Source organism: Phaseolus vulgaris, chromosome 2 (genome assembly GCF_051622355.1).
Source record: "Phaseolus vulgaris cultivar YP4 chromosome 2, ASM5162235v1, whole genome shotgun sequence".
Taxonomy (NCBI): domain Eukaryota; kingdom Viridiplantae; phylum Streptophyta; class Magnoliopsida; order Fabales; family Fabaceae; genus Phaseolus; species Phaseolus vulgaris.
In genome coordinates, this window is record NC_143499.1 from 27,657,940 (window position 1) to 27,683,454 (window position 25,515).

At 34.1% G+C, this 25,515-nt stretch overlaps 4 protein-coding genes across 6 annotated transcripts; 2 read left to right on the forward strand and 2 right to left on the reverse strand.

The window, feature by feature from the left end:
- The first annotated feature begins 365 nt into the window (after positions 1–365).
- On the forward strand, positions 366–3,474 carry LOC137811205 (zinc finger/BTB domain protein). The gene is made up of 3 exons (XM_068612849.2): positions 366–667; positions 1,856–1,970; positions 3,022–3,474. The coding sequence occupies exons 1-3, from the start codon at positions 452–454 to the stop codon at positions 3,093–3,095; spliced, it is 405 nt and encodes a 134-aa protein (XP_068468950.1). The 5' UTR covers positions 366–451; the 3' UTR covers positions 3,096–3,474.
- A 3,142-nt stretch (positions 3,475–6,616) lies between these two features.
- Positions 6,617–10,934, forward strand: LOC137811198 (disease resistance protein RPM1). Of its 2 annotated transcripts, XM_068612837.2 has the most exons (3): positions 7,180–7,318; positions 7,855–8,051; positions 8,147–10,934. In XM_068612837.2, exons 2-3 carry the CDS (start codon positions 7,946–7,948, stop codon positions 10,552–10,554), a joined length of 2,514 nt encoding a protein of 837 aa, XP_068468938.2. In that variant the 5' UTR covers positions 7,180–7,318; positions 7,855–7,945; the 3' UTR covers positions 10,555–10,934. The 2 variants fall into 2 exon arrangements, with proteins under 2 accessions (XP_068468936.2, XP_068468938.2); XM_068612835.2 differs by lacking the exon at positions 7,855–8,051 and having other exon boundaries at positions 6,617–7,318.
- Positions 10,935–11,920: 986 nt separating this feature from the next.
- On the reverse strand, positions 11,921–19,651 carry SUV2 (protein dimerization). Of its 2 annotated transcripts, none has more exons than XR_016518594.1 (12): positions 19,223–19,651; positions 18,662–18,700; positions 18,378–18,502; positions 17,787–17,866; positions 17,336–17,691; positions 16,715–16,783; positions 15,465–15,547; positions 14,838–15,121; positions 14,649–14,755; positions 13,458–13,612; positions 12,805–13,004; positions 11,921–12,493 (listed from the first exon to the last, which is right to left on the reverse strand). XR_016518594.1 is itself a non-coding variant. In XM_068612838.2 (12 exons), exons 1-12 carry the CDS (start codon positions 19,535–19,537, stop codon positions 12,229–12,231), a joined length of 2,064 nt encoding a protein of 687 aa, XP_068468939.2. In that variant the 5' UTR covers positions 19,538–19,608; the 3' UTR covers positions 11,921–12,228. The 2 variants fall into 2 exon arrangements, 1 of the variants encoding a protein (XP_068468939.2); XM_068612838.2 differs by having other exon boundaries at positions 14,838–15,107; positions 19,223–19,608.
- Positions 19,652–22,797: 3,146 nt separating this feature from the next.
- Positions 22,798–24,870, reverse strand: LOC150029086 (uncharacterized). Its single transcript, XM_090297930.1, has 6 exons — positions 24,637–24,870; positions 24,460–24,562; positions 24,308–24,402; positions 23,333–23,902; positions 23,129–23,260; positions 22,798–22,902 (listed from the first exon to the last, which is right to left on the reverse strand). Exons 1-6 carry the CDS (start codon positions 24,868–24,870, stop codon positions 22,798–22,800), a joined length of 1,239 nt encoding a protein of 412 aa, XP_090154056.1.
- Between the last annotated feature and the right edge of the window lie 645 nt (positions 24,871–25,515).

Here is a 25,515-nt window from a genome sequence, read left to right on the forward strand (position 1 = left end):
CATAAAATGCATATAATAGTAAAATTTCTATCCACAAATAACTATATAATCCTCAGCTCAACATTAATTTTTTAATTCTCCTTTTTTTTCTTGCAAAAGATTTATCTTTTATATTTTTGTAAGATTTGTTACATGTTTTTTTTATATATAGTTTTAAACTGACTTTTTTAATTATTAATAATTTTGTATTACTATATAAACTCTTTATTATAAATTTTAATTGTAATAATATAATTTATTTTTAAAAATATTCATCTATTACAAATTTTAGTTATAAAAAATACACGTTTATAATTTATCCTGAGAATTACAAGTTTGTTATTTTTTTATTATTTAATTATTCCATATTTTATTTTGATTTAAAGAGTTCCCAGAAAAAGAAGAATAACGATAACCTAATATAAGAGGATAAGAGGAGAAGGAAGAGAATTGGGATAAGGTGAATTGAGAGATGGCGAAGAAGGGGAAGAAGCAACTGATGTCATCGGCGCCGTGGCGAGGTGAGGAGAGCGAAGTGTTCGAAGAGGGAAAGCTCAAAGTGACGAGGCAGGGTGATGGCACTGCGACCATGCACGTTCCCTCTTCCAAGTCCAACCATCTTCACCAGGACGAAGATTCCATCGAAATTGATCCCGAACTACGCTACAGTTTCCAGCGCAATTTCCAGGTTCTTCTTTTCTCTTAACAAAACTCTTCGATCTATTTTAATTTTAAACGTATCGCCATGTTTGGCCTATGTAAGGAGAATTTCATTTCAAAATTAGGTATAGGTCTGTTCGGATAAATTTATCCACAAACACTCATTCGAGTAGAAACTAAGTAAGAAAACTAAACAAAATTGCTGAATATGTTAATATTAGATTCTATAACTGTGTGAACAAACTTTTACATATCAACTAGTTAGTAGATTTTAGTGCGAAATTTTTTATCGGATGTGGATCATTGTTTTCATAATGTACTGTTCAGAGTCTGAGTTTCGCTTGCGGAATTCACTGGTAAGTAACATAGTATCATGCTCTTTGATCCATGGTTATTGAAATCGTGAGTTAACTCATAAGTTGAGTGAGTTTATGAATACAGAACCTTGTTTTGAGTTAACTTGGAAGCAATGGTTTTTTATAAGCTCAGGGTGAACTCGGATGAACTAACGAGTTTGGTACTCGTACTACCAGATAGTTAATTTCTTATCAAGATTGACTATTTTGTATGCTTTATTACGGGATTAAAATGTTGAACTAGTATGCTAGTTATAGGTATTTTAATATTTTTTATACAAAGTAAATTCATAGTTTAAGAAAACTGTTGAGTTTGACAACCTTGTTTATGACCTTTAACTGATATCACTATAAATTGCAGCATGTCCAGGTTGGCTTCCTTCACAGTTAATTAAGCTTTTGCTATTACATTCTTATGCACCATTCGTGTATATTACATGCTACTATGCTAGTGCTACCCACCTTCTTTCACATGCACGGACCTGCCTTTGGTGTGTCCCCATGTTTGACGCATATCCAACATCGACACATATGACATGTAAAGTGTCAAATTTAAAAGGCATTATTTTGCATCTTCGACATGCATGTTGTGTCTCGTGTATGTGTCACTGCTTCATAACTATCATTTTGTCTTTTCCATATATTCTCATATTTATGGTATTACTCATTCTGTATAAACGACTTCGACCATGAAATGTGCAGAAGTAACATTTTGTCTAATGGACAATGAATGTGGGTTTAGTTGGATGGAACTAATAACTGAACAAACACTACAATGATTTCCTTCTTGTTTGTGGATTGATTAGCATTGATGTACTTCTCCAAGTTTTGGACTGATATGTTTTTTTTGTATAATGCAGTTTCTTCAACGTGTTTTTAGCATTGACACTGTTGTGAAACCTCTTCCTCCTGTCATGGCATACAATGTCTCTCGCAACTTGAGCTTCTTCACTCGCATTTTCACCCAATTCTTTGGTATGTTAGATTTGCAGCACCTTTTTCCACAGCTGAGATTATGGAACGAAACTGCCCCAATTATTATAAGGATCACTGTTAATCTCTCTTTGGAACAAACAAAGAAGACCAAATATATATCCTAGGAAGTTTTACCCCCTCTTTTTACTCTAGATCTGAAATTTTTGCTTTTCCCTAGTTTTTTGCGTGGTAATTACGAAACTATGCTCTAGGTTTTATCTGAAAATGCCAAGTGGAATGAAGTGGAATTGGGTAGAACGAAATGAAATTATTTTATGTTGGGGATGGAGTAAAGTTTCCATTCAATTATTTGGAAAGTGAACAAAATGGTAAAGGGGATTAGTAAACAATAAGTTGATTCCATCTCATAATGCTTCCAAATCAGGGGAGAAACATTGTTTGAGTGGGATGGAACCTATTTCATCAAGTTTCATTTCTTTCCACCGTTAATTTTGAAAAAAAATCAAAGCAATGGTAATTAAGAGCATTCTACTGCATATTCTTCCATTCTACCTCATTCCATCAATTCAAAAATGAGAACTGTTTGCATGTTAGCTAGTCACTCAATAAATTTCTTATATCATTCTCGTTTATTGGTTATATTTGATTGGAAATTACAAAATTATGAGTGATACAAATTTTTTGTGATTTTCAATAAATTTCAATGATAATAGTTGTTCAAAATAGTGTCTTAGAATGTATGCTACTGGTGTTTTTCTTCAAACCTAGTTTTTTTCAAATATTTTCTCTTGCGGTTTTTTGCGAAGCCTTCAAGTTGTCCATTTCTCGATGCTAACCTTTACTACTTTATACATGAACAAGAATCTCAAACCATATTTTCCCTTTCTCTTTCATTATAGTCTAAATTGATTATATGAGTTTCTCGATGTTTTATTTGGCATTTGAGTAGAGTGTCATACTAAAGTGTATGATCTATGATGGGAAAAAGTTATTGGTGGTATTTCTGCATCTTCATTGGATTAGCTATTATGTTTATTTTGGAAAACGGGTATTTGTTAATCTTTGATGTTTCCTTGCGTTTATGTTGCAGATCCTGAAGGTATTGCAAATGCCCAGAAATCCTTGGGCATAGGAGAGGAAGATAAAGTTCGCAAAGTTCGTTGAAGACAATTGGGATTAGACACAGAATGGGATTGCGAAAAGGGAAAAAGTACTAAAATGAGGAAATAGACTTATCATCTATGATTAACCTTTTTCGGATTGATCACTCGTGGTATTGTTTAACTCGTAATGCAGTTATATATATTACAAATTGAGCAGCATGACAATTTGATTACTTCATAATCTTAAAAAAAGCAAGATCGTAGAGAATGTGGGTAGTAACTCTAATCCAATGTAATTTTGGTATTTAGTAAAAAATGAGACTCACTATTGGGCGAGTTAGAAGGAATATTATTTTCAGTTAAAAAAATGGAGGAATAAATCATTAATTATCATCGTTCTTTTAATAGGAATCTTGCTCATTATCAGGGATTATGCCACCATTTTTTTCCAACCCCTTAAAGGGATGTGCTAAAGACATTAGAACCAGGGATTCAAAAGAAAGGATTTTGATCGTCTGCAGTTAAGTGGAACTGCGCTAATCTCACACATCCAATTTATTTTCTTGGATAATAAATTAATATTTAAATTAAAATTATGTATTAGTTTTGATTGTGATTTACAACTGCGTGGTGCTGTGCAGTTATATATATATATATTACATCCATATAAAAATTAACCTATGTAGTTTTTGATTGACTTCATCTGTATAGTTCATGCAAAAAACTATATTCATGTCATTATTTTTTTAAGAGCAAACATAACATTTTATTGGTAAACCAAATTTGAAAACATTAAACATAATTTATAATAACAAAGGTTATATTGACCACTTGCCCTAAAAAAGTAAAGTAAAAAATGGATGGACTGATACAACAGTTAGTCATTTCATTCTGTGGTGACTGAAGATAATTGAGGTGTGATCTAGTAGGTATAGGGAAAATAATCCTCCTCATATCATAACCAATAATAACAATAATTGCTTCTGATTAATAAACAAATCAGCTCTTGTGTAGTGTTGAACTAATTTGGTTGATTTTCGGTTAACTCAAGCCTTGCTTTGAAAATAATACCAATTTTTTATATGCTTAATGTTCGAAATTTGCTTTCTATAGTTGAAGACATTGCGTGCTAAGTACTCAAGACTCTACAAACTCTTAGTCCTTCTGAAAATTACATCGACAAAGACATTTTCAATGATACACTTCTCTAGCATACTTTCCACAGGCTCAAGGTATTAAAAAAAATATAAATATCTAGCACTATTCTGTGTTTCCATAGAAAAAATATACTCCTTTTCCCAACACCAAAACTTTTTCTAATCCACAAATTAGGTTTTGAATAAAAGCCCTAGCTGTGTGGTTCATTTAATGTATTTGACTTTGCTTCTAAAAACCTACTTTCCCTTTTGTAATATGATAGTGGCCTTCTAGGCTTTATTATTTTTCCATTTAGTCGTCATTAAGAATGTAAATGCACTTTGAATTCATTGAAGATGTTCCAAGATTCTTATTTTAGTCAAACATGGAACTCATTATGTGGACAACATGACACCATTGCCGTGCCCACTGTTTCAAGGCAAAGGAAAACCGACAGTGTCAATTTATATACAATTTCTGAGTAAATCAGGTTCTGAGTATGATTGATGGCATCATTATATTCATATTTTCTCATCAAAAAGTCAGCAAAGACATCTTCCATATGTATGGTTCTAATTTTGCTGTTATAGTTAACATATTGGTGATAGTGTACAAGTTAATCATTTACTAGCTTATAAGAAAATTAGTTGCTTATAAACTCAAACCTATGCTCATTGAGGGGATATGGTTTGAATTTTAGTTTAAAATATATTTAAATTAAATATGAAAAGTATATAGGTTCAATTTAATCAGAACAAAAGGAATTGGTTTGAATCAATTTTTGCAATTTTACCGTCTAATATTTTATTAATATGTTTCAACTTATTATTATATATGATGAATAATTTTAGGATTAAATATGTTTTTTTTACATGTTACTATAATTTTGTTTTTGATTTAAATTTTAAATCATTCGAGTATCTCTAATATGAAAATGATTGAAATGAGTCATTGTGTATGTGAAATGATTGTTAGTTTTTTTAAAAAATTATTAGTTTTTTTTTTTAAATTTGTTGTTGTTTTGATTGCATACTCAAGTATAACTACTTCCAATGGGTTGATGAAGTAGAATATCAAATTGAATCAATTTCATACAAAAGAAAGACTTATTTCATTCATTTTCATACAAACATTTGGATGGTCTAAAATTTGAAAAAAACAAAAACCAATTTCATACTATAATAAAGGAAAAAAAAACATATTTAATCAATAATTTTATTATTTATTTAACTATAATTAAATATTTATTCTTTTTCTATTATGTATAATATTAAACAATTTAATTATATATATTAACCATCTTTTCTTTTTTATCAACAACAAATTTTCACGACTAATAATACGTTTAAGGTCTTTTTTTCTTCAAAATTCATTAATTTTCCTCCTTTCACACACACATATCTTACATATAAATAAAATAAAAAATACATTAGATTATATCATGATTAACTATCATGTACTTTTCTAAATTTGGATTCTCTACATAGTTTTTGGTATTTGTCCTCTTAGTATTTCTTCAAAATACACTAATCTTGACATTTTAAAATATATTAAAAACTTTTTTTAATAAATCAAAATCAATATATTTTGAAGGCAGAGACATAATACTAAAAATCTAGTAAAAAATCTAGACTCGCAAGCTTTTCCACAATCCTAAGAATGATGGACCATTACAATTAATATGGTGTTAGAAAAATAGGGACAGTGGAAGGATGATCTTAAATAAAGATAAATTGGAAAGTTAAGATATATTTTTATAAATTAAAGTATTAACTAATTTCAACAAACTTTTTTAATTTATGTATAATTTGAAAAGGTTTACATGAAAAATACCATTGGAATTTGCATATTTTAAGTTAGATTTATAAGATAAAATAAGTAATCCACTCTTCATTAAACTATGCAATTAGTCGAATATAAGTGAAGACAGATATTTACTCAGTGGTCTATTTTTATTTTTGTTTCTAACTCACCAATCAACTTACACTATCTCTCCAATATCCCTTAACTTATTGGTTAACTAAGTACTTAAAATTTAATTAAGGGTAAAAGAAAAAAAAAACACTACTATATATCTGTGTTTTCTTTGTTCTGCATTTCTTACCTTAGGATAATAGCTAAATTCCTACAAGCAAAGCCATCTAGATTAACTCTGCCCCCAAAGCTACGAGTCACTGGTAACATTCTTTTTATACTTTTTGGCATATGCAAATGCTTTCATCCCCTTTCACTAAAGCCTTATTTTTAGTACTGCTAGACAACTTGTCTTTCCTAAAAAAAATTGTCCAGAAAAATTTGAGGTATTTTGCCTTCAACCAAATCAGTCACCTTGCATTGCTGAAAGGAATATTGTTTTAAAATCCTTTACGCGTTTCTTACTCACATCATCTAACTAATAGTGAGTCAGCAATTTTATATAGTGATTTTTCTCTTCATATATATTTTAAGATAGCTTTTTAAGCTTTTAGCTCAACTTGACATATATTAAAGGAAACGCTTTTCTTGCACTTTCTGTTTTGTTTCCTTTTCTGACACGTAAGTAGTAATCTACTTGTGAGAAAAAAGTATTGCATCTCTATCTCCTTTGTTATCATGCAACTTGGGGTTGAATAGAACAATATTATAAGAAATTTCAAAAAGCAAGGCACTTCCTATATAGCTAGCAAGTTTGAAACCAAGTTTCTTTCCACTAGTTGCTGCAGAAATGCACAAAATTCATGGCTGAGAGTGCAGTGCGTTTTCTTCTCCAAAGGCTTGCACCTGTTCTTGAGAATAAGGTGAAATTGTTCACTGAAGTTCAAGCAGAAGTGATATACCTGAAAGGACAGTTGGAGCTGATAAGAGCCTTCTTAAGGGTTGCAGATGCGTTAGAAGAGAGTGATGAGGAACTTAAAGTTTGGGTTAAGCAAGTCAGAGATGTTGTTTATGAGGCTGAAGATCTTCTTGATGAATTGGAACTTGTCCAGGTACATAACCATACTAATGGATTCTCTATTTATCTCCGTATCAGGAATATGAAAGCTCGCTATCGGATTGCACATGAGTTAAAAAGCATCAACTCACGCATGAAAGCTATTTCTTCAAGTCGTAAGAGATTCCTCAGTCAACTGGAGACTTCTTCAGTGGCTTCAAATTCCATTAATACAGGTACTACTAACTGGCAAAGACTCTATTCACGCTTAAATGATGAATATCCTAATGGTCATGTACAGGGGAGCCACTCAATTATGCGATTATTTGTGTTCTTTCCCTGTGTTCAAGATAGATCAGTATCAATACTTGTAGTGAATGTTTTGAAACGTGTTGTGAAGTAAAGAATCCAATCTGATGTGGAAGCTATACCTATTAGCTTACTAGTAAACGTGAACGTGCTAGTAATCATTAAATTGCTGCTGATCCAATCGAAGTATTTACCACACCATTTCTTGCTGAGCTCATTTCTTCATTCTTTCATTTCACTATTAAAAAAATAAGGAATACAAATCTATCTGCTGATATTTCTCTATACGGTATTGAAAATCACACATCAACTAGAGATAAATACATTTCAAAGTATATAGGTGAATACAAACTTCACCTTATAAGTCGATTTTATAAGGTTGAGTTAGGTTTAAAGTCCACTTTTTAATATGGTATCAGAGTTATTTAGAATTTATCTTAACGAGTGTTTGTTGCCTTATTAGGCCACGCGCTGTCAACCACTCATAATATATAGTCTCACGCACGAGTTTGAGGGTCTCAAGCCTATCCTAAAGAGGGTTTATATATAGTCTCATGCACGAGCTTGAGGGTCTTGAGCCTATCCTAACGAACAAGTGTTTTTGGTCCTATCAGACCACTTGCTATCGACCACTCATAATATATAGTGGTAACCAAGAAGGTGCAAAAGAAGTGAGCAAGTGGTAGTAAGCAAATTGCATTCTAACAATACAAATGTACTTCTTTTGCTAAAACAATAAACATATCCTGAAACAGGTAACGCATGGCACGATCAACGAGGAGATGCTCTTCTCCTTGACAACACTGATCTAGTGGGCATAGACAGGCCAAAAAAGAAGTTTATAGGATGGTTGATCAATGGTTGTCCTGGACGAAAAGTGATTTCTGTTACTGGAATGGGAGGGATAGGAAAAACTACTTTGGTGAAGAAAGTATATGATGATCCAGACGTAAAAAAACACTTCAAAGCCTGTGTTTGGGTGACTGTTTCTCAATCTTGTAAAATTGAGGAGCTTCTCAAAGACTTAGCCCTGAAGCTCTTTTCTGAAATAAGGCGACCGATTCCAGAGGGAATGGAAAGCATGTGTAATGATAAGCTCAAGATGATTATCAAAGACCTGCTGCAGAGGAAGCGGTATCTAGTAGTATTTGATGATGTGTGGCATATGTATGAATGGGAAGCTGTCAAATATGCATTGCCAAACAATACCTGTTGTAGCAGGATCATGATCACCACTCGTAGATCTGACTTAGCCTTTACCTCCAGCATAGAATCCAATGGTAAAGTGTATAACTTGCAACCCTTGAAAGAAGATGAGGCTTGGGATCTATTTTGTAGGAACACCTTTCAGGGTGATTCATGTCCCTCATATTTGATTGACATCTGTAAATATATCTTAAAAAAATGTGAGGGTCTTCCCCTTGCAATTGTGGCAATCAGTGGTGTCCTAGCCACAAAAGACAAGCGCAGAATTGATGAGTGGGATATGATTTGCCATAGTCTTGGAGCAGAAATTCACGGCAATGGCAAACTTGATAGTTTTAAAACTGTACTCAACCTCAGTTTTAATGATTTACCTTACCATTTGAAATACTGTTTCTTGTACTTAAGCATCTTTCCCCAGGACTATCTGATTCAGCGCATGAGATTGATTCGCTTATGGATAGCAGAAGGATTTATTGAAGCCAAAGAAGGGAAAACAAAGGAAGATGTAGCAGATGATTACCTGAAGGAGCTCCTGAACAGAAACTTGATACAAGTAGCAGGGACAACATCTGATGGAAGGGTCAAAACTTTGCGAATCCATGATCTTCTACGGGAAATCATCATTTTGAAGTCTAAGGACCAAAACTTTGCATCCATTGTCAAAGAACAAAGTGCGGCATGGCCTGAAAAGATTCGGCGGCTTTCAGTGCACGGCACATTACCATATCGGCAGCAACATAGGTCTGTCTCTCAACTCCGTTCCTTTTTAATGTTTGGCGTTGGAGAACATGTACCCCTTGGCAAACTGTTCCCAAGTGGTTTTAAACTGCTTAGTGTTTTAGATTATCAAGATGCACCTTTGAAGAAGTTTCCACTAGCAGTTATTGATCTATATCATTTAAGATATCTAAGCTTAAGGAACACAAAGGTGAAAATGGTTCCAGGTTACCTAATAGGGAAGTTGCACAATCTAGAAACACTCGATCTTAAGAAGACTTCTGTCAGAGAATTGCCTGTAGATATTCTCAAGCTTCAAAAGCTTCGCCATCTCCTTGTCTATCAGTTTAAATTCAAAGGTTATGCACAGTTTCACTCCAAACATGGTGTTAAGGCCCCTACTGAAATAGGAAATTTGAAGTCACTACAAAAGCTTTGTTTTGTGGAGGCAAACCAAGACCGTGGAATGATAATAAGGCAGTTAGCGAAGCTCACTCAACTAAGACGGTTAGGAATCTTGAAACTTAGAGAGGAAGATGGGATGGCTTTCTGTTTGTCCATTGAGAGATTAACAAATCTTCATGCCCTCTCTGTTACTTCTGAGGGTGAGAGTAAAGTCATTGATCTGACATTTCTTTGTTCACCCCCTCCATTTCTTCAACGCTTGTATTTGTCAGGGCGTCTACAAGAGTTACCATGTTGGATACAGTCTCTTCATAGCCTAGCTAGGTTATTTCTGAAATGGAGCTGTTTAAAATATGATCCTCTAGTGTATCTGCAAGATCTGCCAAACCTTGCACATCTTGAACTACTTCAAGTTTATGATGGTGACACTATGCATTTTAGGAGTGGAAAGTTCAAAAAGCTCAAGGTTTTAGGTCTTGACAAGTTTGATGGACTCAAAGAGGTGACAGTGGGGAAGGATGCAATGACTTTCCTAGAAAGGCTGAGCATAGGGCGTTGTGAATTGTTGAAGAAGGTTCCATCAGGCATTGAGAATTTGACTAAGCTGAAAGTCCTTGAGTTTTTCGATATGCCAGATGAACTGATGAAGACAATATGTCCACATGGTCCAGGAAAAGATTACTGTAAAGTTTTACATATACCAGATGTCTATTCTACCTACTGGAGAGATGGAGGTTGGGATGTTTATGCTCTAGACACTTTCACCAGAGATTGTTCTCCTAGATCAGGCACTCTCATAAGAAGTCATGAACCTCGCATTCAGTGGAAGCTGTAACTCTAAATTGTGGAATATTTGGTACAATTCTAGAGTATGTGTTGATCTTGAATCAAAATTGAAATTTCAGTTTAATAATACCCAGATTTATTGATATTGTGTGGGTTATTGAGGTGATATTTCAATTTTGATTGGACAACAACTTTAACAGCACCCAAGGAAGTGTAACAATTTCTATAGATTACCTAAACTGTGCTTTAAAAATTGAGCAGACTCATTTCCTGTATAGAAGTCAGTGCTCTAAATAAAGGTGTAGGTTTTTGTTCACCTTTGTTTAAATTTGATCAATGTAAATAAATTCCATAATCACCATTTGTTAAATACACATTGTATAATACAATTCTTCCTATATTACATATTCAGATTTGATTCTATTTTGTTATGATTAAAGAAATAATGTGATATCAGCAGTCGTGCCTATTACAAGTTATATTTTATTATCAATGCAAATGAAAATTAATATAACTACGCTTAGCATTGAATGAAAAATAAATTAAAAAAACAGAGAAGTTGTACAAAATTACCTCGATGAACTCTTAATGCAGATGGAAGACAGACAAAACCTTCTATCTCCATTACCTTGATTCAGAAGACTAAGTAGGGGAAATATATTTTCTCTGCTGGTTTGCTCTATTAGGTTTCAGTTTGTTTTTCAAACCCAACCAAAACTCATACTAGCGTGGATCAACGAAATCGTATTCTGTTTTAAAATTCTAAAATTAAACTTTTTATTTTAAAAATATAATGAGGTTTAACTTATAGAAAGTTACTTTATTTATGACTTAAAAAAAAACAATGCTAGTCGTCTTAAAATATAAATTAAAGATCATTTAATGAATTAAAAAATTCATATGAATCAAAGTTTTATGAGAGAATCATTATGATTAACGTAACAAAATAATCATGATATTCAAGTGTAAAAAGATGGGAAAACATATATTAGTTTAAAGGAAACAATTACACTAGAAAAATTACAATTGCATGAGAATTATAAAAAAAAAAAAAGATAAAATCGAACAATGTTATGGTACAATATTAAATTAAAGTCATAATATACATGAAATAATGATATTTATTTTACCAATATAATATAACTGCGAATATACTTCATATATTCTAATGTAGTCTCAATGTCTAATTTGGTGACATCATATTAACATTCATCTGTGATAATTTTTCATCCGCACATGTAAATATTTACACTTAGTTTTTTCATTCTTTCCCATGTTGCACTTGTCGTCTTATATATTCTCTTGTAAATTAAAAAAAAAAAAAAAAAAAAAAAAACCTACCGAATAACACTTCTACTTTACTTTTAAATGCATTATTTTGAATTTTACTTTTAAAACTCTTTTAAGACAAAAAATGAAGAGAAAATGGTAGACTGGGACAATCCAAGGGAAATCACACTTCTACAAATATGGTACATCAGAATAAAAAAACAAAAACAGTACATCATTTTCTCAAACCTGCCATTGCTCAATCTGGAGCACTAAATACATTTGGATTACGTGACTTTTGAATAAGAAACACTTTCTTCATGGCAGTCAAAAAATCCTGGGCTGAATGACAATTTGTTGTTGCTTGTGCAGAATTTCAGAACCAGTTCCTTACCTTCGTAGGATGATACAGACGTGCATATGTACAAAAACTGAGCAAGTGGAAGAAGAGACTTCACGATATGTCATCACCTAAATATGTGAATACCCTTTTCTTGAAGAGGCGAGCAAGGTCAACAATTTCAGTTTCTCTTATATGCTTCACCATGCTGTCCTGCTGCTCATTTTTTTTTCCCTTCCGAGATAATCTGCTTGCAACATCAATTGCCAAACCAGCCATATCCCTAGTGGTCGTTAAACCTCGCAATACAGTGCCAGAATATAAAGGATTCGACACTAGTCTGTTAAGTAATATCAGTATCTCCCGTATCAAAAATGTCCTGACAGTTCAACAAATGAAATGAGTCGCAAAAAATCGATAAGAAACAAAATATAAACAGAAATGGAATATATATATATATATACACATATTCTCCTTCTTTCATAAAACAAATGGAGAAATGAAATATATATATATATATACACACACACATATTCTCCTTCTTTCATAAAACAAATGGACTAAACGAACCATTAGAAAAACAATTGTAAAGTACAAATTTACAAACACTTAACTTTTCATTATCTAAAAAAGGATAAGTAAAGAAATGAACAATTTTTATGATTGTATCCAAACAGTCAGTTTTATTACCTCTCCCTGAAAATTTCTGTCTGCTGCTCATGTGATCCAGCTTCGAGGTCCATCTCTGACACAAGTAATTGCAAAATCAACATAAGATAGTTTACCCCTCTACTTGAGAGCCTATGACCAACAAAAATTTCAAAACCCGGTTGTCCAGACGATGCAAGGAATGCCAGCACAAGAATCACATTTCTGCTTACTTTCAATCCCTGAAATTGCAATGACCTAAATTTTAGGTAGTAATATTTTGAAATATGTATAATATTACTTTTCCCAAACTGAAGTAAATTACTTGACTACATCCTTATCATAGAAGAGAATAATAAAGCTTTAAATCTTAATTTTTTGTCCAAAAGTTTTAGAAGAGTACTTAATTTATTTACGTATTTGTTAAATTAAGTGTGGAAGATGGCTACACTTTTCACTTCTCAATGTTTAAGTAACTCATTTATTCTATAAATTATCTTCAATTTGAACCCCCAAAAAAATCCACAAGGTCTTTAATGAGTTGTGATTCTTCGGCAGGAAACTGTACAATCAATTGGACAATATCACAATAAATGTGATATCAACAGAATTCATAATAAATTAATCACATCTCAATTGATATACCAAATTGCAGCATGGTATGCCGGTGTAAGTATCTTTGATAGCAAACATACCAGTAAACCAACTCTATGAGAGGTTACACAATCAGACAATCCTTGAAGGATGATTTTAAAATTTTGGAAATCTGAAGTCGATTCATTCTTATCCATAGCACTGCTATCATCCCCCTCTTTACAACCATAGCAGAAAGCAGCCAACAGCTTTGGACCTTAAATGCGTGAAAATAAAAATTCAAAAAATACAAATAAAAAGTTAGGACCTGCATCGAATGCAACAGCACATACAAATTGATATTAACGCTCAATTTAAAACTAGAAATCTAAAATAGATATCTCATGAAGTCAGGTATGAGGCGGTTCAAGGCATGTTCTGTCTGAAGATCCTTTATTCAATAAGTATCAGACCTTGTGTAAAAGCAACACGGTATTGAATTTACTTTAGAAATACCACATCCTTCTACTGTTTATAAGGGTGTATGTTAGTTCAGGATTAACAGGTATTAAAGCCCAATAGCACACAATATGGGGCAAAGACTCAAAAAGTGGTTACTAAAGAGAGGTAATGATAGAAAGTGGTAGAAAGAAAAATGTTATGGAATAAAGAACTTTCAAGCACCAGGTCACCCGAGCTAGAGATACAAACTGAGTATTTGAGAGAACTCAGAACTCTGCTATAATAACACAAGTGATATCATGTAAACTGGCACTTGCTTTGTAAACTTCACAATTCAGATATCAAAACATGGAGAGTCAAACTAAGATTGTTTGAGTTCATGAATTTTATCGGGTATTTGACAGTTGTCAGTCAGTTTTGCCAATATTTCATTACATAAAATTGATGCAGGAGAATAAAACTCCAAACCTCCCATCCCATCATTGTAACAAGAAACAAAAAGGAAGCAACAAAGTTTTGTTGATTTTTAACAAATTTGCAAATAAACTCACATGTTCTTAAATTAGGGACTAGAAGAAACTATTAAAAGGAGTATTGCAAAATAATTTCATTCAAGCCGACTGACATATACATGGTAAGACTGGATTTAACAATTTTTTAAAAAAACAGGAAATTATTTATTTTCTTTCAAAACTGTTACATTCCTACAAAGCTACAAGAAAAGACACAAGAGAGTTATAAGTCTACATGTAGCAATTGCTAAAACAATTGAAATGAAGGGTGCCAGTAATCAAACTATGTAGTACTTTATGAAAAAAAAAATGATAAATTGGTTAGCAGAGGAAGCTTACAATTCAGAACCAGGTATAGAAGTCTTAGAGTGTGTTTCTTCACACACAGCCCAGCATCCTTCTTTAGCAATTCTGAAATAGTTTTAAAAACTATTTTCTGGCTAAACCTGTGTTCACACAAACTCTTGACATGAACATGATATCTTCATAAGCCAATTTTTAAAAGTAAAACAGGACCTTAAAACTTACTGCTCCCTCTCAAAGCAAGCATTACTTCTCACGAAAAGCAGCTTCATAATAGATACTGCCTCCACTCTCACTCTTTCTTCAGTGATCCTCATGGCAATTTGATGCATTATCTCAAAAAGATACACCCAATTTACATGAGGTTGTAAGGAGTTTTGATGGTTCTGGAATTCTTTTCTGCTTTCTATTTCTTCATCGACAAGATTTTCATCTTTTACACCAAAATCCACAAGGTCCTTCCCATTGCAAAGTCCTTCAATGAAGACATTGTCCCTGAGCAGAGTGCACTGGAAAGATCAAATCATAAGTTCATAAGAACAGGAACAGCAACAAGGAAAGATAGAAGAAGTGACTTCACAAAAAGTAAAGCCGTCCGCCAACTTATAACATATCCTGGATTCTTAGTCTAGCCGCCAAAGGGGTGAAAAGGTACAGATCACTAAACTCTAGAAAAATATATATTCTATACCACAAAGGCCAAGCAGCATTTTCTGAAAGCCTCATATTAAAGAATTGTTTTCTACAACAAAGCATTTTAACCAAATCAACAATTCAAATGGTAACCTTAGGATACACAATTAACACAAAGTTGTTAAAAACAAGGGAAAAGGTTATTCAAATAATGCATACCTCCTTCCAGCATTATTTTCCAATTCCAGTAGGAGCTTCAGAAGCATATGCAGTACACATAGAGAGCTATGGACAATAACAACCTATGCAAGAGGGAGGAATTTTGTCAGTAAAGGTTTATGGATTATAAAATAGAGAGCAAGACAAAAAAAAAGAACACCTGAATAAATTAGTTTCACAAACTTGAGAAAGCAATATGACAAGTATAAGGACTGATAAGAACCTTGATGGAACCAGACCACAAAGCAAGCCCAAACCCTTATAAACCCCACACTAGACTTTCAATTTTAGAATACCATCAAAAGCATAAAATGACGTGAGCAAATAATGACTCAATAACCCCTGAATAAATAAAAAATCATTTTAGAAAAATCATAGCTCACAATTAGTGAGGTAGAGCAAGCCAACTGCATTGCAAAGATGTCCACTATGATACAATTTCAGATGGATTTAATACAGTCAAAACTTGGTTCTAGAAACCAGATATATCAGAACTTTAATCTATGCCACACATATAGAATACAAGGCTCAAATATTTGAAACTTTATGCTGAGGGAAGTCGTTATTAGTTTCTGTTAGAGCCCAGGAAAGAGAAATGAGAAGTTGATATACGCATAGAAAAGGAGAAAGAGATCTCCATGGGCATCCCCCTTAACTGAAGGTTCCCTTGTTCATGCAGACATTCAAATTTTCCAAACAAATCCTGTTACCCTAAACCCTAAAGCAAACTGTTTTATGAATCTGTTTGACAACCTTGTAATCCAATACATATTGTTTGCTAATGTGTTAGCATTACAGAGTATGGAGAGAGGAAATAGCAGATTAGTTAGTAAAAGTTGGAGAAGTTAGTTAGCCAGTAAGGGAGTTAATAAATAGGAAAACATAAGGGAAAAGATTCATCACTGCTTGTATCATTTTGTAGATTGAGCATTTGCTCAAAGGAGAAATCCTTTGTGAATGGGATACCCTTGAAGGATAGATCTCCTATTTCAAGTTTTTTCCATTCAATTCTATAATAAAATTCCCTTTTTTTCATTTATACTCTTCCTAAACTATGAGTATTAATTATTACTTTTACGTACAAAGAAAAAGTATTGAATCTTTAAGAACCTGTATGATCCATTAAAATATCTACCAAATCATCTTTCTGTAAACCTACTACTTAAAAGAAAAAGTTATAAGCCACAGAACAGGTAATAGTAAGCTTGCAAGCAATTGGAAAATAAAACATTAATTCACAACGTACTTACATTTTCCATACCACAGAGATCAAGCAGTGGTCCAATTAAAGCTTCCAAAACATTTGTTCCATCAGCTATCTGTAAAACACATCAATAACTGGATGATACACAATTACACTAACATTATTGAACAATAGAACCAGCTTAATACCAACAGTTAACATATCCAACATGTTACCATGAAAAGGAACCAGTTCTAAAAATTATAAAAAATGAAAACCAAACTAAACTATGATACTATTAGAAAAGACAAATGCAGAAAATGATGACTGGGAAATCCTCCTGGTACCACACCTAACATGGACAAATTAACAGAAATAAAAACACTGGGCACAAGAGAAGAGAGATCCGTATATCTAACAACAAAACCGCTTTAAAACAACCATGAGGAGAACCCCAGAAAGCAAAAAAAATTATAAACCAGCAAACAAACATCAGAGTTCATGCCAATTTCTTTACCTTGCTTTTTTGGGAAAAAAATCAAAAGCAATGATCAAGCGAAGGTCACTCACTACTCACTACTTCAAACCAAACAATTTCATGTCTTGGAATTTCCATTGGATCAGAATTCACAACTTCATATATGAGTTCTACAGGGGGATATATAAAAAAGGAGAGCTGAAATAATACCTTTGTCAATGCAAGATAGAGATTTGAAATTTTAACTGCCTCTGGAGTATGAAAACGATCCTTGAGGTAATGCAAAGCTACTCCTGAAGAGCTTAAATCTGAAAATAACTCTCGTGTTATTTCAGTGGGCATACTCATATTCATACAGCCAAAGAGAATATGAAAATCTCTTTGACAACCCACAAGCAACTTGGATATCACATTATTTCCCATCTTTTTAGTAGGAGATCCCCATATTGCCAGCAACTTCTGGGAGAGATCAAGATAAGCTGAGAGATCATCACTTAGAACACCTTGGGATTCTTGATGACTAACCATGTCCGTTTCAACTCCCTTAGCTTTAAAAGTAGTTTCAACTGGCATACAACAAAAACAAGTCAAGGGGTTGTCACATGTAAGAAGAAAACAGAAAATTCTTTAAAATGAGAGATATATTTTTCTCATGTCTCACCAATTGGATCGTTTGAAGAGACTCCATTTTTAAATTTTGAAGAGGTGTTATGACAATTGGGATCAAGAGTTCCGAAATCCCTGTCAATTTTGCCCCAGGTTAATAATAACTTTATGCCACATGTGACGCAACATTACATTAGAGTGAGTAAGGATAAAAATTAAGAGACAACCTCTAGCCTGATATGCTACACTGGATGCTTATTTGTCATTCTAGACTATTCTATTACTCAAGCAATTTAATTATTAACTATTTCAGGCGAACTGTTTCTTTAGCTGAAACCATTTGTCACACAATACATAATTTGCAATGGCATAAGTAATACAAACAGTGATAGGGACATATTCACCAACAGTTACTCCAACAGTTGTTAATTTCAGCATCGGCTCATAAACTTCATAGCAGAAAGTTAAGTTCCCCTTTTCATCCTATTACATCATTTTCAGTGCCTTCTACCTCATATGACATGATTCAATATATGTAAGCAACATGGTATAAAGCTGCAATAAATTAAAGAGCTAAACTGCAAGCTTTCTCGTTGACTAATCTGAGATGCAACTGAAAGGAGTCATTATTAAAAAAATGACTTACTTGTTTATACTCTTTGTCTTTGTAAACTTAGCGCGACCACTTTCTTCTTCGTTACTAGAAGACGTGAATTTGGGTTTATCTTCTTTTTTGTCTCTTTCTTTCTTTAACTTGACACGCTCTTTTTCCTGAAAGCATGCAATTGAGTTACGACATTCCAACAGTTAATCGACTCCCAATAAAAAATTTGAAGCAGTAACAGAAGTGTGAACAAATAAACAGAATCTAGTCCTCAGAAAAAGAAAAAAAAAAAAAGACAATGCGTGTATATAGTTGCCCAGCCATACCAGATTTGCAATCTGCTTTGTTGCATGTTCCAGCTCCCTCTGTTCTTGCCGCCAACCAACATGCCAAGTTTAGTACAAGAAAAAAATAAGCTAACATTTTAACAAACATTGGAACAATCCAGCATAGCAAATACCTTTTTCCCTCCCTTGTAACTTCCAAAACAAACAACAACACAGATAGGGGAGCACTACCAATAGAAACCTCAAGGAATAACGATTGAAATAGACACCTTAAATATCTTAAAATCAGATGACAAAATTTCACTGACCAAACTTCCCTCTATTACACTCCACGTCGAAATTCCAATACTAAAACGGAAGCCCCTTTGAGAAAATATTTATGTTTTCACCCAACTGACACTTGTTCTCAACCTGTTTCCTAACAGTTTTTTTTTTCTTCTGCAGAAATATTTGAAAGTGGTAGTAAAGTAACACAGTGGCATTTCAGTAAATAAAAACAAAAACAGAATAAACAACGACACCAAGTTTGAATATAAAGTGCAAGACCTAAAAATGGAAGATTGGTGCATTTACTTCCATTTGGAGATTCGTGAATACTACCTTTAAGCGTTCGATCTCGAGGTCTTTGTCGGAAGGAGGATTAGGAGGCGAATCGACAATGACAGCGGTGATCCTCTGAGATAGCTCTCGCGGTGGCGAGAAGGAAGCGGCGGAAGGAAGCGGTTGCGGAGGGTGATAGGAAGTTGAGGGAACGGCGTTAGAGTATGGATTTGGTGGTAAGAAGCGGTGGTCCTCCGGGGAGGAAGAAGAATAAGGGTTAGAGGTTGGTTTCGGTGCGCTTGCAGTGAGGACAAAGAGCTCTTCGATCATCGCGTGATTCCATTCGTCGAACAATTCGTCGTTTGGATTCTCCATCGTTCAAACCCACTCACTCTCTCGGTTGTTAGGGTCTTTCTTAGCCTTTCAACACTCAAAAATGGCAATTTAAAGCTTTAACTGTTTTTGGTTTTTATTTATCTGGAATATGACAAAATTGTTTTTTTTTATTTAAATTAAATTTAAATTTCCCAAGTCACTCCTTCTTATTATATTCAACTAGATTTTTTTTTTTTACAAACTTAAAATTAATTATCCTAAATTTAGTGCGACTCCTGTCATGTCACTAGACATTGTCTCGCAACATTTTAGAATAGTTTAAAGATGTAATATTTTTACCTAATATTTAATTTAAATAAATTATAATTTTTGCAAATTCGAGTAAAAAAAATAATCTACCAAATATTTCTAATTCAATAAATAAGTTTATCAACTCAAAACTTATAAGTTAAAAAATGAGTTAGTGTATTACTTGAAATGACAACTGCTAGAAAGCTTGAGAAGAGCACACTGTATCTTGACACTTTGACGTCCTGATCAAGACAACATCCAATTATCTTATGTTTATGATTCAAATTCAATCAAATAATTAGCAATATTAAATGAAACTCAAATTCTAAATCATGATTAAAATATATGTCTCTTACCTGTGCGTACATATAAAAATCCAATACAAGCAATTTAGATGGATAAACATGTAAAAGTAAATATATGTTTTTATATCTTTTAAAATAGAAGTGACAAAGTAAGTCATGTATGGTAGGTCGGCTTCTTAGTGAAATGGGTCAACATTTGGAATCATAGGTTACTATTTGTCTTAGGCAATTGTTTCCTGCATCAATTATGACTGGCACCGGACGAATTTTTAAAATTTTCATTTGTGTCTTCTCTTTTTCATTTTGAAAATTAGTGTATGGTGATGTAGAGAAAGTTCATTCTTGTGGTGAAGCTTTGCTTTGAGTTGCAGAAGAGGAGGTTATATTCATTGTTGTGCACGGACGTTCAGTGTAAGCTTCGTTTGTCAAGTTAATGAGGTAATTAGTCATTTTTCAGTCGTTTCTGGTGTTTCGTTCGAGCTCAGCTGGTCCCAGATATCGGCATCCAGAAGTCTGTTTTTTTCATTACGAATATTAGTATCCGGAAGTCAATTTTTTCAATTACGGATGTCAACATCCGGAAGTGTGGTTCGTTGCTTCCAGACGCCCATGTCCGTAGGTCAAAATTGGCTTATGAATGTACATATCCGGGATTGTTTTATGCAATCCGGATGTATATATCCAGAAGCTAAGTGTTGATATTTTTTTTTCTTATGGATTTATTTATCCGGAAGCTAAGTGTTCATTTTTTTTTCCAGCAGCCCAATGGATACAACAAAGTCATACATGGGAGTTTTAGGGGAGATTGATGTGTGGGATGGATTAGATGATGTTGATCTGGAGCAGTCAATAAGTTATAACGCATTAGATAATGAACACATGGCACATGAGTGTAGTGAGGCATTTTCTACAAATGAGGTATGGTCAATGTTGGGTTGTGAATGTTTTTTTTATGACTTGTTTTAAAATTTGGCATATGTTATTGTAGGTATTCCGTGATCGAGATGAGCTGTTAGAGTGAATGAGAAGTGTTGGCTATAGTTATGGGTTTGTTATTGTTATATTAAGGTCGGATACATGGACGGACCAACGAGGAAGGATGACCTACGTATTGTTAGGTTGTGAGAGAGGAGGTAAATACAAACGATATAAAAAAGAAGTAGATGTCAGTCGAACGGGAAGTAGGAAGTGTGAGTGTCCTTTCAGATTGCAAGGCAAACCAGTCAAGGGTGGATGGTTGAATTAATTTGTGGTTCTCACAATCATGACTTGGTAGAGACAATGATGGGTCATCCGTATGCTGGAAAGTTAAGTATAGAGGAAAAGGTTATGGTTGAGGATATGACTAAAACTTCGATCAAGCCAAGAAATATTTTACTAACCATGAAAGAGAGAAATGAGAAGAATGTGACGACGATTAAGCAGGTTTATAATGCAATGACTGTTCACCGAAGATCACAACGAGGTCACAAAACAGAAATGCAACAACTGATGTTGTTACTAGAGTGACACAGGTATGTGCATTGGTGTAGGTGTGATGAGGTCTCGAATATTGTGCAAGATATATTTTGGACACACCCAGATTCAGTAAAACTGGTGAACTCATTTAATATTGTCATATTAATGGATAGTACGTACAAGACGAACAAGTATAGGATGTCGTTACTTGAGGTTGTTGTGATTACGTCAACAGGTTTGACTTTCTCCATTACATTTTGTTTACTAGCAGCAGAAAAGGAAAATATTTTTTTGTGGGCCCTTGACAAACTTAAAGGGTTGTTTTTTAGAGTTGATTCATGCCCTAGGGCGGTGGTATGTGATAGAGATGTTGTCTTAATGAATGCAATTAGAATGGTGTTTCCTGAAGCTTATAATTTGCTCTGTCGATTTCACATTGATAAAAATGTGAAAACAAAATGTAAAATGTTGGTGCATCCAAGAGAGGTATGGGATCAAGTAATGGAAGTGTGGGGATCTGTTGTGGATTGTGATATTGTTGAGGCATCTGAAAATCATGTCAATGCTCTTCGAGTTGTCTGTTCTCCATGGCCTATATTTGTTGATTATGTGATGGAAACATGGTTACGTCCACATAAAGAAAATTTTGTGAAGGCATGGATAGATAAGGCGATGCACTTAGGAAACACAACAAGTAACAGAGTTGAGGCGACACACTAGAGCCTAAAGAGAGTTCTTCAGAATTCGATGGGGAATTTATGTTTTTGCTGGAATTCCATCAATAAGATGATTATTTTACAACATAATGCAATCAAAGCTTCATCCCAAAAGAGTCTGCATGTGGTTGGACATCGGTTTAAGGTTACAGCTTACAAAAAATTGTCAGGTTTTGTGTCTAAATATGCTTTGAACCTTATTCCGGAAGAGGTTGATAGGGTTAAATCAATGGGGTTTGATAAAAGTAGGTGTGGATGTACTCTTACATGTACTCATGGTCATCCTTGTGCGTGTCAATTGGCTTCGTTTGGTGTTGGTAGCATACCACTTAAATCAGTACATGTGATGTGGATTCGTTTAAGCTTTGAAGACATTGCAACTGAACAATCTTCATCTGAGTTGTCAATTGATAAAGAGTTTGAGGTCATCGCGAGCTGTCCTACACAATTATGAGGAGCCTACGGATGGCCATATCCAGAAGTCAGTGAGGTGTCAGCGGATGGCCATATCCGGAAGTGACAAATGTGCCTACGGATAACCATATCCAGAAGTCAAAATGTTGCTTACAGATGACCATATCCGGAAGTCACAAATGTGCCTGCAGATAACCATATCCGGAAGTGAGTGATGTGCCTACAAATGTCAGTGTCCGGAAGTGATGTAGGTTAATACACTGAAATACTAAAACATTGTAAGTAGCATGAAGCAGAAACCGAAAACATTGTTAATAACAATATTAAAATCCATATTGAAACATATAGATAAAGTTCAAATACATTGTCATGGATAAAAATATTACATAAAAAGAAATCCTAAAACATTGTCAATCATTCCTACGTGCATGTCTCTTGACATATACGACTCTATTATCAGTCGCCCATCGTGCTAACATAATGGCTGCTTGTATGCCTTCCCGAACAGGGTTGTCCTCCACGACATCGTCATGATTAAGTAATGGTTGTAATGTTTGTGTAATTCTACAACAAATACCCTACAAGCATGAATGACATACTGTTAGAAAAAGATAATACAAATTAATATGTTAACAATGTTAGAAGCATACCAGAGCATGATGTGACTCCTCAGGATGACTTGACACTGCTTTGTGATCACGTGCATCTGAGGGTACCTGTACAGGACGCTCATCCTGATCCGTATTAATCACATATGGATGTGATACAGATCTAAACCAAGCCATGTAATCTTCAACATAAGTGCCATGATGAGGTGTTATGGCATAGTCATGTATGACATAATCATTGAAATGTAACCATCGACAGTCCATTTCATTTGTATTCGGATGACCATGTCCAAGTACAGATGGGTTGCGAGGGATGATCTGTGTATATCCATACTGACGCAGAACACGTTCTGGCATGTGCAATTGTGTCCAATTTCCAAGCCTCAAATAACCACAGAATAAGGAAATCCACTCGAATGGACGTTCTTCCTTGTGCTCATTGTATGGACAAAACCGAATGGAAGCTAGTGTCAATGTATCCAACTGTGATCGAACAACAACAATTGAATTACCTTTTCCAGCATCATACAGCCTACACCGAGGTTGGTCTTCATAATACAGTGCTTGCATACGTCTCATCCCTATAGACGGGAAGTGCTCATAAATCCACCCCTGCAACAATGTCGCATAACCAGCTAGTTGCTTAGTGTTTGCATAACTACAATCTCCTAGCTACTCATACATGTGAGTTAGGGCAGCTACTGCCCAAGAATATCCCCCGGTAAGCCTCAAATCAACAAAAAACCCAAGATAAAATACACTGACTGATGTAGCACTCTTGTCCGCAAAAATAGTGCAACCGACAAGGTGAAGTAAGTAAGCTCTGGCAGCCACAGTCCACTACCTCTTTGAGCATGCGTCTTCGTACACATCTCTTAACCAACTCAGGCGCACATGAGCTCCCTAATAGTGTCTTGTTTCTTCAGATGCAAGTCCACGGTCAACACGGAGGGATTCTACTAATAAATCATTCGCCGAATCTGAATCTAAGGTTTCCTACGTGTAAAAATGACTGACAATGGGTAAATGCAACAAATTTGACACATCATCAAGAGTGATGGTCATCTCCCCAACCGGTAAATGAAAGTTGTTTGTCTCTGCATGCCCCCTCTCTACAAAAGCACACAACAGTCCTCAGTCTAAACTCTCATAACTAGCATGAAGCAGACCACCTAAGTCAGACAATTCTACATCAGCCTGTATGCGCTCATGAGGTGCTCCTAACTTATTTATCTTCCTCCCATGTGAAACGACCTTCAGCTCACCACGATCCTACAATAATCAACATATATCATCAATAAATAAATACATACCAAATACAAAAAAAAATATTTTTTATTACTTACCAAACCATCCCACAACTGTTTCGCTACATGATGTTCATAATTAACGAGTAAGGACTTATCCAATGACTCTCTTGGATAGCCTTCATCATCAACTTCAACTTCTTCTTGTTCAATATAATCTTCAAAGTTTTCATTTGGAATTGAAGTACTAAGGCCACCATGTTTTCTTCTCACCGATGCAGTTGGTCGCACGCAATCCAAATTAGAACTACCTCCACCTCTAGTCTGCACCATCTTACAACATATATAACAAAATAACATTCAATCCAACATATATAAAAAAATTATAACACATATAGTATAAAACAACAAATGAAAAATTCCATAGAAGCCAAGTACCCTAAACTACCTAATGTTGGGTTTAATAGTGCCAAAGTTCAAGAGGGGGGGTGAATTGACCTTTTAAAACTTTCTCGCAGAAACAGTGTTTAACACAGTTTTACAGAAAATAAATCGATTTATGTAAAAATGAACAGATTTATTTCAGCACTGTTTTTGTTTGAAAAGCTTTTAATACAGCAAGGTTAATCACAAGATTATGCAGATAGATTTTCCAGATGCACACACACAGATATCAGATTGAAAAATAGTGAAACACAGAAAACAGCAAACCTTAATTCCACTTAATGTGATTTAGGTTCAGTTAAGGGCTTTGACAATTTGTGAGACAATCTATCACATACAACCTGTTTTATTAGCCTTTAACAGATTATCAATGTTCTTATTGAAACCAGACAGTTTTCCAGAAATTAAGAACAATGTGTACAGCGCCCAGAAAGAACATATTTATTTTCAATTGAACAGATTTATTTCTTTGTTGTTTTATCAATTATGCAGAAACGAAATTGCAGAGAGTGAGAGAGAATGAACACAAGCAGT